Source organism: Scylla paramamosain, chromosome 8 (genome assembly GCF_035594125.1).
Source record: "Scylla paramamosain isolate STU-SP2022 chromosome 8, ASM3559412v1, whole genome shotgun sequence".
In the NCBI taxonomy this organism is placed as follows: Eukaryota; Metazoa; Arthropoda; class Malacostraca; order Decapoda; family Portunidae; genus Scylla; species Scylla paramamosain.
The window spans coordinates 1,342,501-1,354,168 of NC_087158.1; the positions used below are offsets into that span (position 1 = coordinate 1,342,501).

Here is an 11,668-nt window from a genome sequence, read left to right on the forward strand (position 1 = left end):
TAATTCAGCGTATTCTTGGCTCAAAAATAAGGAATCAGTGTCTAGTTATTATTATGCTAGGGCTATTTCCATAATACCCAAAATATCCCCTTCCGACTGAACACGAAGGATTTGAACCAAGCGCGTTTTGCGGGACACAATATTACAAATTACATCATAGCAAATTAACTTAAGCACATGCACTTTTCACGTTAAAGTCACGTGGAAACTATATATTAACAGTGAATTTATATTCACCTTGGCATCGCTGCTGAGGCTGAACATTAGTAGTGTCTTGCATCACGTGTTGAGATGTTCGTCCAGCCACCGCAAAAAGAAAAAACTCTGCGGTAACTGATTGCCGCGTTTAACTTATTTTATTTATTTATTTATTTATTTATTTATTTTATTCTTTTTTTTATTGTTATTGTTATTATTTTTTTCCTTGATACAATTTTCTTACCTTCAATATAAGATGTTTCAAAATTTATTAAGGTGAAATACAGATAACTGTTCGGAATATTTAGGTGTGAAATTTATACTGCATTTGATAGGGGTGTAGAGATCTGCATCTCATGCTCCTAGCCTTGTGTCAAGAAGTTTTGTAATTTCTTTCCCTATATTTACCTTAACGGTCAGAAATGTTGTTTAAGATAATAACTTTCTTTCAGGGAGACATGTATCATAACTTCCTTTCTTTACACAGAAATGAAGTCAAAGCCTGTGTATATGATGCACCAATTGAGACTGATTTTTCTTGTATTAAACTGGCATTTGAGGAACATTTGTGTGAGTGGAAATGTAGCACCTACCAGGCAAACCACTCTCATGTCATTTCATACTTGTTGTACTAAGAAAAAAAAATAACTTATTTGCTTCTTCTGTGATTGAGGCTCACTCTACAGTTGTGGGAATCTTATTACTCTAGTCAAAAATACAGGTCACACTGAATACCTGGCTGCATCACATTAAATATTCGATATATTTCATTTATTGAATATTTGATAACGAGAAATTCTTTCAAGGTCACAATCTTCTTTTAAATTTGTTGATATCCTCTGTATTAACACTTTGTGGTTCACTTCACTTGGAATGGGCATGCTGTTAGTTATGCAAAGAGAATTTGTTTCTAGCAATAAGCCTAATTTTTCCCAGACATGCTGACAAGCACAGACTCAGGAACAGGAGGAAGCTGCGACCTGCCAGAAGAATCCCTCAGTGACCATTATGACATCCTCAACATCCTCAGCTATGGCAGGATGGGCAAGGTGGGCTTGGCTTTTTGCTTCAGTGCTTCATCATCCCTCACTAGTTGGCATCCTGGATACTTTGGGTTAAACTTTTTCTTATTTTGTAAGTTTCAAATGTCCTTCCTCAGTCTTGGGTGAGAGGCAATCCCAGACAGGAGTGAAACTCTAAAGGATGAAATTCCTGAGAAAGACAGCCTGCAATGATAGGAAAGCACCTGCTGGGATTCCAACTCATCTTCCTCATCAAGCAAAGAAGGAAAAATCTTGTCTTATGTGCAAGATAATGAAATTTAAAACATTAACTCATGTATTACAGTAACACTGAAGAACAATGCTATGTGTGTAATGCCATTAGGGTTGATGTTTGCCACTGACCCAGGTTTGTGTGCCACACACATTACAGGCTGTTAGCCATTCAAATATTCTGCTGTCAGAACAATAGTGTTTCTCTCGGCTAGAAAACACTGGCCACTGATTACTAGTTTGATGCTACATTCATGTATTTAAATAAATCAAATATCAATATAGTACTCCTTGATCCACTTATTGTTTCTGCAACTGTGGTTTCTGACTAAATTTCTGTGAATTATATTACTGCTCATATTTTTTTTTCTTTTCTTTTTTCATACTTAAAGTGCCCAGATCCCAGCAGTGCATTGCTACTGATACATAACACTGTATGTCATTCTGCCTCAGTCTGTCATATATGTCTCACGTTCCTGGAAAGTTACTCCTCACCAACTCAACATCTTGACATCATCTCTTCATCTCTATCCTCTCCTCTCCGGTCTTTCTTTATGAGCAAGCCACTTCAGTACAGTGCTCACTGGTCTGTGCTATATCAAGCAATGCTGGTTTCCATAGATCTAGCTAGTAAGGGACAAGTAGGAAGACAGAATGCTTGAGGGAGAGGGAAGGTAGAGGTCAGTAAGAATAAAGTGTAACACAAGAGTAAGCAGACATCACTGCCATGGATGATTCAGTGTAGGAGTTCAAAGAAACAGATAACAATTTGTATGATGGACAGATCCGATTTCTGTTATGATTAATAAACATAATTTGCATATGGAGTATAGCTTTTACTAATAAATTAGTCTCAAACATTAACACAATCAAACTAATGCACTTAATATTAATATTCAGTAATTTTTACTAAATTCTTCTGAAAATAACCATTATTGTAAAAAGAAACCAAGTTATTTTAGTTCACATGCAGTAGAACAAAGCTTGTATGCTTCATTTTCTTTTTTTACATGACACTTTTTTTTTGTTCCTTTGGCAATGATTCCTAAATATATCTTGACAGTAAATTCCATTAACAATCCAATCATCTTTCCTTGGCAGAAGAAAAATCACTAGGTTACTCATCCAATTTCCTCCATGCTTTTTTCAGTATTGATATACTGGACAGGACAGTCAGTCTCATCAATCTGATGAAATGTATTCCATCAAACACTAGTTGTGCTTTGTTCCCCAGATCTATTTGGCAGCTGAGAGAGTGATGGGGGTGGAGGTGGCACTGAAGGCAGTGTGCCGAGACATGTGTCGCCGGAGGGACATTCAGAGAGAATTCCACTACGCCTCACACCTCGACCACCCAAACCTTGAGGCTGCCACAGGGAGACTCTTCCAGACTGACCTCTACTTTGTGTACCCAATGGAATATGCCCACTATGGGGACCTAGCATCATATCTCAGCTCTCGCACTATTGAGGAGGTGGGTATCTGTCTTTCATGTCACGGTGTTATGCCAAAAGTAATGAGTAACAATGCAATGGCTTCCATATATTCAGTATTTCATCATTTTTTTAGTTTCATCATCACATAATTTGTCTTTGAAATAGTTTCTTCTATGCTATCGAAAATACATGAATCCATAAGAAGTCTACAAAATCTATTGAAAAAATTATGAGTCAAAAAGATTTGGATCATATTTATATGCTGCACATTTTTTTTTTTTACTGGTTATCACTATTATTATTGTTCTTATTATTATCATCATTATTATTACTATTACTAGTATCATTATTATTACTATTATTATCATTATCATTATTATCATTATTATTATTATTATTATTATTATCATTATTATTATTATTGTCTTCAATTTCATTAATCAATTTCTGAAGTACAATTTTCACCTACATTTTCCAGGTGCCAATAAGATGGGTGGCAGAGCAAGTGGCAAGTGCACTGACTTACCTACACAGCTTCCAGTTAGTTCATGGCAATGTCACCCCAGCCAACATCCTCATCTTCAGACCCAACCTCTCCCTCGTCAAACTCACTGATTTCGGCTCAACCTGCCGCAGTGGAACCTTTGTGCGTCGCCACCACTTCACTGGACCCTACACTCCCCCTGAGCTGAGTCGCAGTGAGGGTGTTGAGGGTTACTACACAGGCACCTCACTTGACTCCTGGGCCCTTGGAATCCTCATCATTCACTGTCTCACCGGCAACAAACCCTGGACCACCAGTGACGTCTCTGACCCTGAGTACGCTGCCTTCAGGAGCTGGCAGAGAGCCAAGTCTATCCGAGTGCCCAGGCCATTCAAAAGGTTCACTGTTCGTCTGCTGCGTCTAGTCCGTCGGCTGCTAGAGCCCCGGGGTTGGTCTCGCTACCCAGCCAAGGAGGTCTTCAAATATCTCGAAGATGACTGGTTGATTAAGTCAAGGGATCGGAGTGACAGTCACGACTTTGATCCGTCACTTGTTCCTCTCCAAAACTCTCTCTTCCAAAGCTTGAATAAGGACATGGTTAAGAATTCCTGTGAACAGAAGCAGGAGCCAGAGGACCAGGAGAAGCAGCCCCAGGAGAGAGTTTCAAGTCCACGCCGCTTCTTTGCTGAGCTGTTGAGGTTCAGCTCTCCCAACACGTCCATGAGGCACCATCGTAAAAATCATGCATGGCACCATTCCTCTTCCTCCTCCTCCTCATCCTCATCCTTCACTTGGCTTAATTCCTCATCATCCACTTCCTCATTCAGTATATCAACCAACTACTCCTCTGTGTGAGTGCAGAGATTATGGATTGGAATACCTGAGGCATCATGAAGCACACCTGATCAAAGCTTTAGGGTCTTGATTCAATCTTCCTGACTTCACAGAGTGAAGTGCAGTCAGGCTTTCTTTTGTTGATGTGCCTCTCATTCAGGACCACTCACCAAAAGAAAGCTAGGACTGTTTTGATACCTTTTCTAGTATAATTTTAAAACTGCAAAAATACTCTTCAAGAATAGGTATATCTAAAGTGTGTGTGTGTGTGTGTGTGTGTGTGTATGTGTGTGTGTCCTTATAGGTGTATATTTACCACAATAACAGTATATCACCTAAATGAATGTTGCCATGCAGGATTTGAGCTGAAATCATGTTGTTTTGTTTTCCCATTTTCTCAAATTCAACATTATTACAAACTCGTGGATGTTTTCTGTTCATGTCATCTCTGCCTCCAGGCCATTCCAAATGTTAGTGTTTCTATCTGGGAAGCTGAAATTATTATTCTTCAAACATCTGCTCTTTTATAACATTATTATTTATATCTTCTTGTCCTTCCATCATCCTTTGCCATAAAGTTTCTCCATCTTACATGTGTGTGTGTGTATGTGTATGTGTGCATGTGTGTAAATCAGCATTCATTCATGTAAACTTTAAATAGCTTGCAATAAAGTGTCAGTAGTACTCGAGTAACTTGTAGTGTACAACGAGGACTGGGTGAAGTCTGTGTTTGGTCAGTGCTGTGCCTGTGACTGTGCTGGTCTGGAGTGCAGACTTCATCATCCTTTCATGGAATGTGATTTGGCATAAGAGAACAGTTTAGATCAAATTTAGTCTGACTGTAATCAGCTACAATAACCTCGCAACTGTGTCTATCTTTCAGTTCAACTCCTCTTATGTGTTGCTATGTCAAGTGAAAATATTTCCTCATGCAAATCCTGTGAAGAAATTTTTTTTTTTTTTGTATAAACTAGAGTTTATCTGAAACAGCTTCAGCCTCAGACAATATATGAGACAGGCACTAAAGCACCTGACCTGCTATTTTTTATGTACTATTTATATAGACTTTTTACACTTAAAGAATTTGAGGAATAATAAGTGTAGTTAACATCTATAGATTAACTGGAATTCATAAGAGTACACACATATGTAAATAATGGAGTATACTTGCTACCATGAATCTAATGATTTTCAAAACGTCTAGCACTGCTAGTCTTTATAACTTTCTAATAATGAATCCAGGATTTCATACTGTCAGCAAGATGTTGTTTTACTACATGTGCAAAGTAAACACGAACAGCTTTGCAGACAAGAAATTATCAGATTTTCTGTTACATTTATCATGTTTCTCAACACAGGTTAAGAAATGGTTTGAGACAATCTAAAGATGAAAGACAATTTTTTCTTTCATATATGAAATTTTCTTTCATACATATCATTACATCACAAACCTGCCAAAGGCTGAGTCCTGTGACATGCCAAGCCTGAGCCAGACCATGCTGGTGTGCAGCATGCTGTGGCACTTGTACTTAACAAAGCAGACATAACTGCTGCCTGTATAATTTTCCAAAACCAGGGTCAGTTCAGTGATCATGAACCCTCCTTCCCTCCAAAGTCTTTCCAGTATAATATATAATCTTAGAAATGTTTTTCACATTTTAAAATCCATGACTAATTATTAAAGGTAGTAATGTGTATTTCATATCTTCTAACAAACTCATGCTACTTACAGTTCATCAGTAGATATACGGATCATGTAATCTAATATGAGTACACTATATCATAATATTTGTGTAATGGATATGCTTTCATATACATATATTTTTTACTTTTCTGTCAAAGGTTATTAATAATACATCTCCAGCTCTTCTCTTGCTATGTACCAGTATTTGTGTAAAAGAGATCTTGTTTCTGTGCTTCCTTTTTATTTATTTATTTTTTTCTGTTACATCTTACAATATCACTCTCTTATGATCTCTCTCTTACATCTGTCCTTTCTGTTTCTCTTTAACAAATTTTGTGCTGAGTTACCGAATTCTTTCATATCTCAAACCACTACAATATATCAATTCTATTTGTCTTGCCATGTAACTGCTCACTTTGTTTCAAAGCACAGGATGCATTTAACTTTTAACTCTCACTTAGCATACAGAATTAGTGAAACCTAATATACTTTTGGAAGATGCCAGCCGTGCCCTCCACATTGACTCCATGTGTTCCAGCATGCTCATGTTCACTGGTGTCACAGCTATGTGTTCTGGTTGTCTTGTCAGAAAACATTCACAGTAAGATTAGAAGTGGATATATTCAGACATAAAACATTTTCTCATCACACTGACTAAACACATACAGAAAGTACATAATGCATCTTGCTGTTGAATTTTTATGAATCATTTTCATTCTTGTGACACCAGCTGCACACAGCTTCACTCAGCAAACTAATACATATGTGTCTACTATTTAACTGTGTTGATTCATGATTTTATACATCATGAAACATGAACATTTCCATGCATTTTAAGTCACTGTTGAAAAGATACTTACTAAAGTTGTGCATCAACATGTGCTTTACTATGTATAGGGTTTTGTGTAAGCATTTCATTGCCAGACTCACTCATCACCTCTGCATGGGATATGAAGCTATTTCCAAACTGCCCACTATGTATAGATTTATCCTCCTGTGCATAAAATATGCCAACTCAATGTCACTACTTCATACGGCAAAAGAGTCCGATGATCTTTACATTTTTCCAGATCCACCTTCCTTTCCCCACAAGTGACATTCCAAGGCTGGTGTGTGTCACGCCTCTGTCTCAACACTTGCTGGCCTGTATACCCTCACAATGTTACAATGTGTATTACAATGTGGTGGAGGTGTTTATGTTCAGTGTTCATTATTCCATATTGTATGATATTGTGCTGATTTCATCCACACTATTTATTTATATTTCTAATTTCTTTAGATTATTATGGAGAGATTTTGAAATGTTAAGGTTACAATATATGATAAGCAGATGTGTTAGAAGGGCAATTAGTGGCAATTCTAATGAAATTTATGACTTGTACACATTGCTGTTGGTGAAAAAAACATGTTATCAATATATAGTCACAAAAAATCTTAATTCTGAATATTGATGGACTTGTGTAGGAGCAGAACACACTCCGGCCACCAGGTCTGTGCTCCCTCAGCAGCCTGATGGGCCACGTCACCAAATCAAAACGAAGAAAACAATTTTAAGGTAAAGTCAATGGTGAAGGTTCCGCTTGAAAGAATGAGTATTGGGAGAATTGAGAGATGATAGAAATAACTCACACCTTCATATAAATCTGACAGTCTTATGTGTGATGAGAATTGCTCCTAATGAGGTTACTGTGTCAGCTTGTGCCTGATGAATGGCATCAGTGCAACACACCTGTGGAGACAGTACAAAGGTGAGGCAGACCTACAGGGCTGGGAAACAAGAGCAAGACAGAAAGCCTTGGGTGACATCTGAGGTGCTCACACAAAGTGGTACCTCTGATACAAAACATGCATAAGACACAGACACAAAACACACACTTTACCTCATGTGTATCAACATGAAAGCTGTCACTAATGTCCTGCATCTGCTGTTGTACAGAAGTGCAACACACAGCCATTTTTCTCCCAAATAAAATAAGAAGCACTAGTCATTGATATGATATTCACATATCAATTTCTCATGCTAACACAAAGTGATGCATCCAGCACTAAGCAGTCAGCCTGTGCTTGGTGAGCCACATCACTCGCCCTCACCACCTGCAGCCTTTGCCTCACCTCCCCTTGTGGCCTATGTCCACAAGACTACTTTGTGTGTTCCAGGGAAAATACTTCTACTACACAGTAACATCTTCCCTTCTAACTATTCATGAATAGCAACCTTTAGTTGCTTTTTCGATTATTTTGTGACAATTATCAGTATTTAAGATTATTTGATTATATAATCATTGGATAAATTCAAAGTACAGAAATTTGTCATTTAAATGGAATTGCCACATTTCTGGTTTGACTGGTGTGTTGATGAAGACTGTGAGGCAGAGCTGCTATTTACTTTGTGATCCATGCCATGTGGAAGATCCTGAGAGCTTGATACATTTTGCTTGTATTTATGAAAGACCTATGAAGGTCTTTGGTCAGTGTTCTTGCCTATATATTTCTTTACAATGTAAGCTGTGAAAAGTGGGATGTAGATAATGACAATGAGGAGGAAGAGGAGGATAAAGACAAGGAGAGGAAAAAGGAGAGAAAAGAGAAGGAGGATGAGGAGGAAGGAATAGTGTCCTTCAGTGCATTAGGATAAATGCATTCACAAATTATCTGCGATACAACATCACTGCTGTGCTTGGTACAAGATCCAGCCTAACCAACATACTTCAGTATCAACTGTATTGTTACAGGAAGACCCTGGAGATGACAGCCATACCTACTTTGTAAATAACATATCTAAGTATATATTCCTAATTTTCTAAGCAACTTTACTGAGGCCTTGCTAACACTGAGCGGTACGGCTGCACCTCCAGATGCTTTTGGGCCAGTACCAATGTCACTGTGTTCAGAGGATGATCCAGCTGATTAACGGGTCCTGCCTGAGGAACTCCACCATTTGTTAGTCCTGTTATGTTAAGTAATGTTGTGATCAATACATCAAGTCTCAGCTCATTAGCAGATTCCTCATATAATGTTTTTCATACACACAAAAATTTTATTATTTTTATTTATAGTTAGACTGTATCTTATTTTTCAGATCAATGTTTGTGCAAAAAAATCAGAACACAGCTGATACAGAGGGTAACAATATCCTGAAAAGATTTTGATATGTCTTTTACTTTCCTCTGAAAATATCCTCAGGTTTGCCATGAGTCACTAAATCAACACACAGTGATTGCTCTAACATTTACTGACAGTTCCCAAAAGATACAGCATGTGTATGATCCCATCATATCACCATGTCTGTCACCCTTGCCTTGTTTATACTTGAACAATGAAACCTGAATCTAGCACCTGACTCCTGCCTTTAAAGGGGAATAATTTGCTCCTAAGCCATTACAAATCACTTTCATCACTATGTTAAGGTGCTTGGGAGTTGCCTTGATGCTTGCATCACCCTTACAATTCTTCCATCAGCCCATCACCACCTGTGATGGCTGGTGTGTGGTGTGTGGTGGTGTAAGAAGAGGCTCTGCTCTGCTATGTTGGCTCTGCAGCAAAACAACATGATTTCCACTCACAGTGGTGACACACAGGTGAAAATGCTGCCTCTCACTCCTGCCTCATGAACAAAATGTTATTCAGATAAAGATTTTCTAAAATATTTTCTTGCAAACATTAAAGTGACAAGTGGCAGACCCATGAACAAGCAGTCCCTGATGAAGGGCTTTATATGTATATTTGTGTTTAGTCAGCCTTACCTCAATTAGTTTTGGATTTCAGGCAAATAAATTCACAACAAACTTTAAGGCTAAACACATCTAATTTTTCTCTCAAAATACTTAGGATTTTTTTATGCAAAATAATCAGGCGGATCATCCTTTTAACTTTCCTTAGTGTTATATAAATGTGCCTTTATGTATAAATGGTATGATAATGACTGGACGGCTACCTGTTGAAAATAGAGGTATTGTTGTATGTTTAGGAAGTGGCAATAATAATAATAATAATAATAATAATAATAATAATAATAATAATAATAATAATAATAATAATAATAATAACAATAATAATAATAATAATAATAATAATAATAATAATAATAATAATAATAGCACACCACTGCTCTCGTGTTCACAACAGTGTTGGTCTTACCACGGATAGTGACTGCAGTATAGATGATCATGTTGTCCATGTAATTACCTCACCACTAGGAGCAGTGTATTTAGTGTTAAGTATAAAAGTAACTTCTAGCAATGAGGACATCTGAAGTGCTTGGATACATACATAATCCAAAAAATGATTTTCAGAGAAGCATTTTCAAGGTGTGAAGAGCCAGTGAAGAAGTGAGTTGTAGTCAGCATCACTGTCAGCCGGCACAGGCATGAGATGGACACCATTGCCGGACTCTTCAATGCATTTCCTCAAAGTATTGTTTTAGTTCATGTGCTGTTCAGATTTTAACATGTGCTGTGTAATCCATGTGTGTAGTAATGTGCAACATATCATGTGTATTAATGACTTTTCCTGATTTTAATGCAATTTCATGATTTACTTTGAATAAAATCAGCCATAAACACACTCCCTAAAAGAGAAGTGACTAATTTGTGAATTATTGTATTTTACTGTATAACAAGATCTTTCATTCACTAGGCAACAGACACCACTCATTGAAAACAGACAAGACACCACAAATAATCTATTCCTCATGAGTGTCAACTGATTGTTGCCATGAAAGGCATCAGTGAGAAGTCACAAATTCTAATAAAGGAATGTACATCAACTACACACAATAGGCACCAACTCAAATGTTTTCACCAAACACATTTTCTACATATCTATATATATTTTGTTATTATTTATTTGTTTTTTATATAAGAAGGGCTCTGGCCTAAGGCTGCAAATAAAACATAAGAAAGACCCAGTGAGACTGCTGGTCTTCAAATACGGTGATCACTTCAGATATTTTGCTTTTGAGCACACTGAAGTATTTGTTCAGATTTGTCTCATTACTCTAATGAAATACAAAAACATAATTTGCAGTCCCAAGTTCTGTTAGTCCATAAACTGCACATTATTGCAATACTACTGTACACATGTAGCTGTAATGTTGCATATGTGTGTGTGTGTGTGTGTGTGTGTGTGTGTGTGTGTGTGTGTGTGTGTGTGTGTGTAATGTTCAGTAGATGTTAGCTGCTGACTCTTATAGATTACATAAATACTTACATAAAACAAGATAAAGCCTGGATAGGAAATTGACTTGTTGCTCCTTCAACATAAGATGTTTTCATTTGATGATTAAATGTTTGATGGATAACTACATTCCTTTTTCTTACTGTTACTACACATATCCTCCTAAAAAGTATTGCTGAACAAAATAACCAGCCATTTATCACAGGGGAAGCTCCACTCATACATCATCATCATTAATATTAACATTATCATTTATTTTATTTATTTATTCCTTTTTATGTAGGATGGGACTCTGACCAAGGGCAACAAAAAGGCTGCAAAAAAAAAGCCCATTGAAGGTGTCTGTCCTCAAAGAGTATAGTGAAAAGGGTTATCCAAATTTGAAAAGTGTCTTGAAAACTCCTTGAAATAATTTAGTCAAAAGGGTTATCCAAATTTGAGAAGTGTCTTGAAAACTCCTTGAAATAATTTAAGTCAAAGGCACAAGGAAACAGAAGCAGACAGGGAGTTCCAGTCACCAGTTAAATATGAAAGCATAGTGCTACAAATATACACTATTTCTATCTGCATGACTCCCACCCTT

At 37.1% G+C, this 11,668-nt stretch overlaps 1 protein-coding gene and 1 long non-coding RNA gene across 4 annotated transcripts in view; one reads left to right on the forward strand and one right to left on the reverse strand.

The window, feature by feature from the left end:
* Positions 1-336, reverse strand: part of LOC135102673 (uncharacterized) — a 13,386-nt gene extending 13,050 nt beyond the window's left edge. The window contains exon 1 of the long non-coding RNA XR_010269727.1: positions 238-336. This is a non-coding gene — a long non-coding RNA (uncharacterized LOC135102673). The remainder of the gene's footprint in view (positions 1-237) is intronic.
* The window catches only part of LOC135102666 (serine/threonine-protein kinase SBK1-like), a 19,203-nt gene extending 7,993 nt beyond the window's left edge, over positions 1-11,210 (forward strand). For 2 of the 3 annotated variants that reach the window (XM_064008048.1, XM_064008049.1), the window contains exons 2-4: positions 1,135-1,247; positions 2,707-2,946; positions 3,387-7,348. In XM_064008048.1, the coding sequence (XP_063864118.1) occupies positions 1,137-1,247; positions 2,707-2,946; positions 3,387-4,247 (1,212 nt within the window). In that variant the 5' untranslated portion in view covers positions 1,135-1,136 and the 3' untranslated portion in view covers positions 4,248-7,348. Of the gene's footprint in view, positions 1-1,134; positions 1,248-2,706; positions 2,947-3,386; positions 7,349-11,075 lie in introns of those variants that run through there. The other variant, XR_010269723.1, reaches the window with a different exon arrangement.
* The last annotated feature ends 458 nt before the right edge of the window (positions 11,211-11,668 follow it).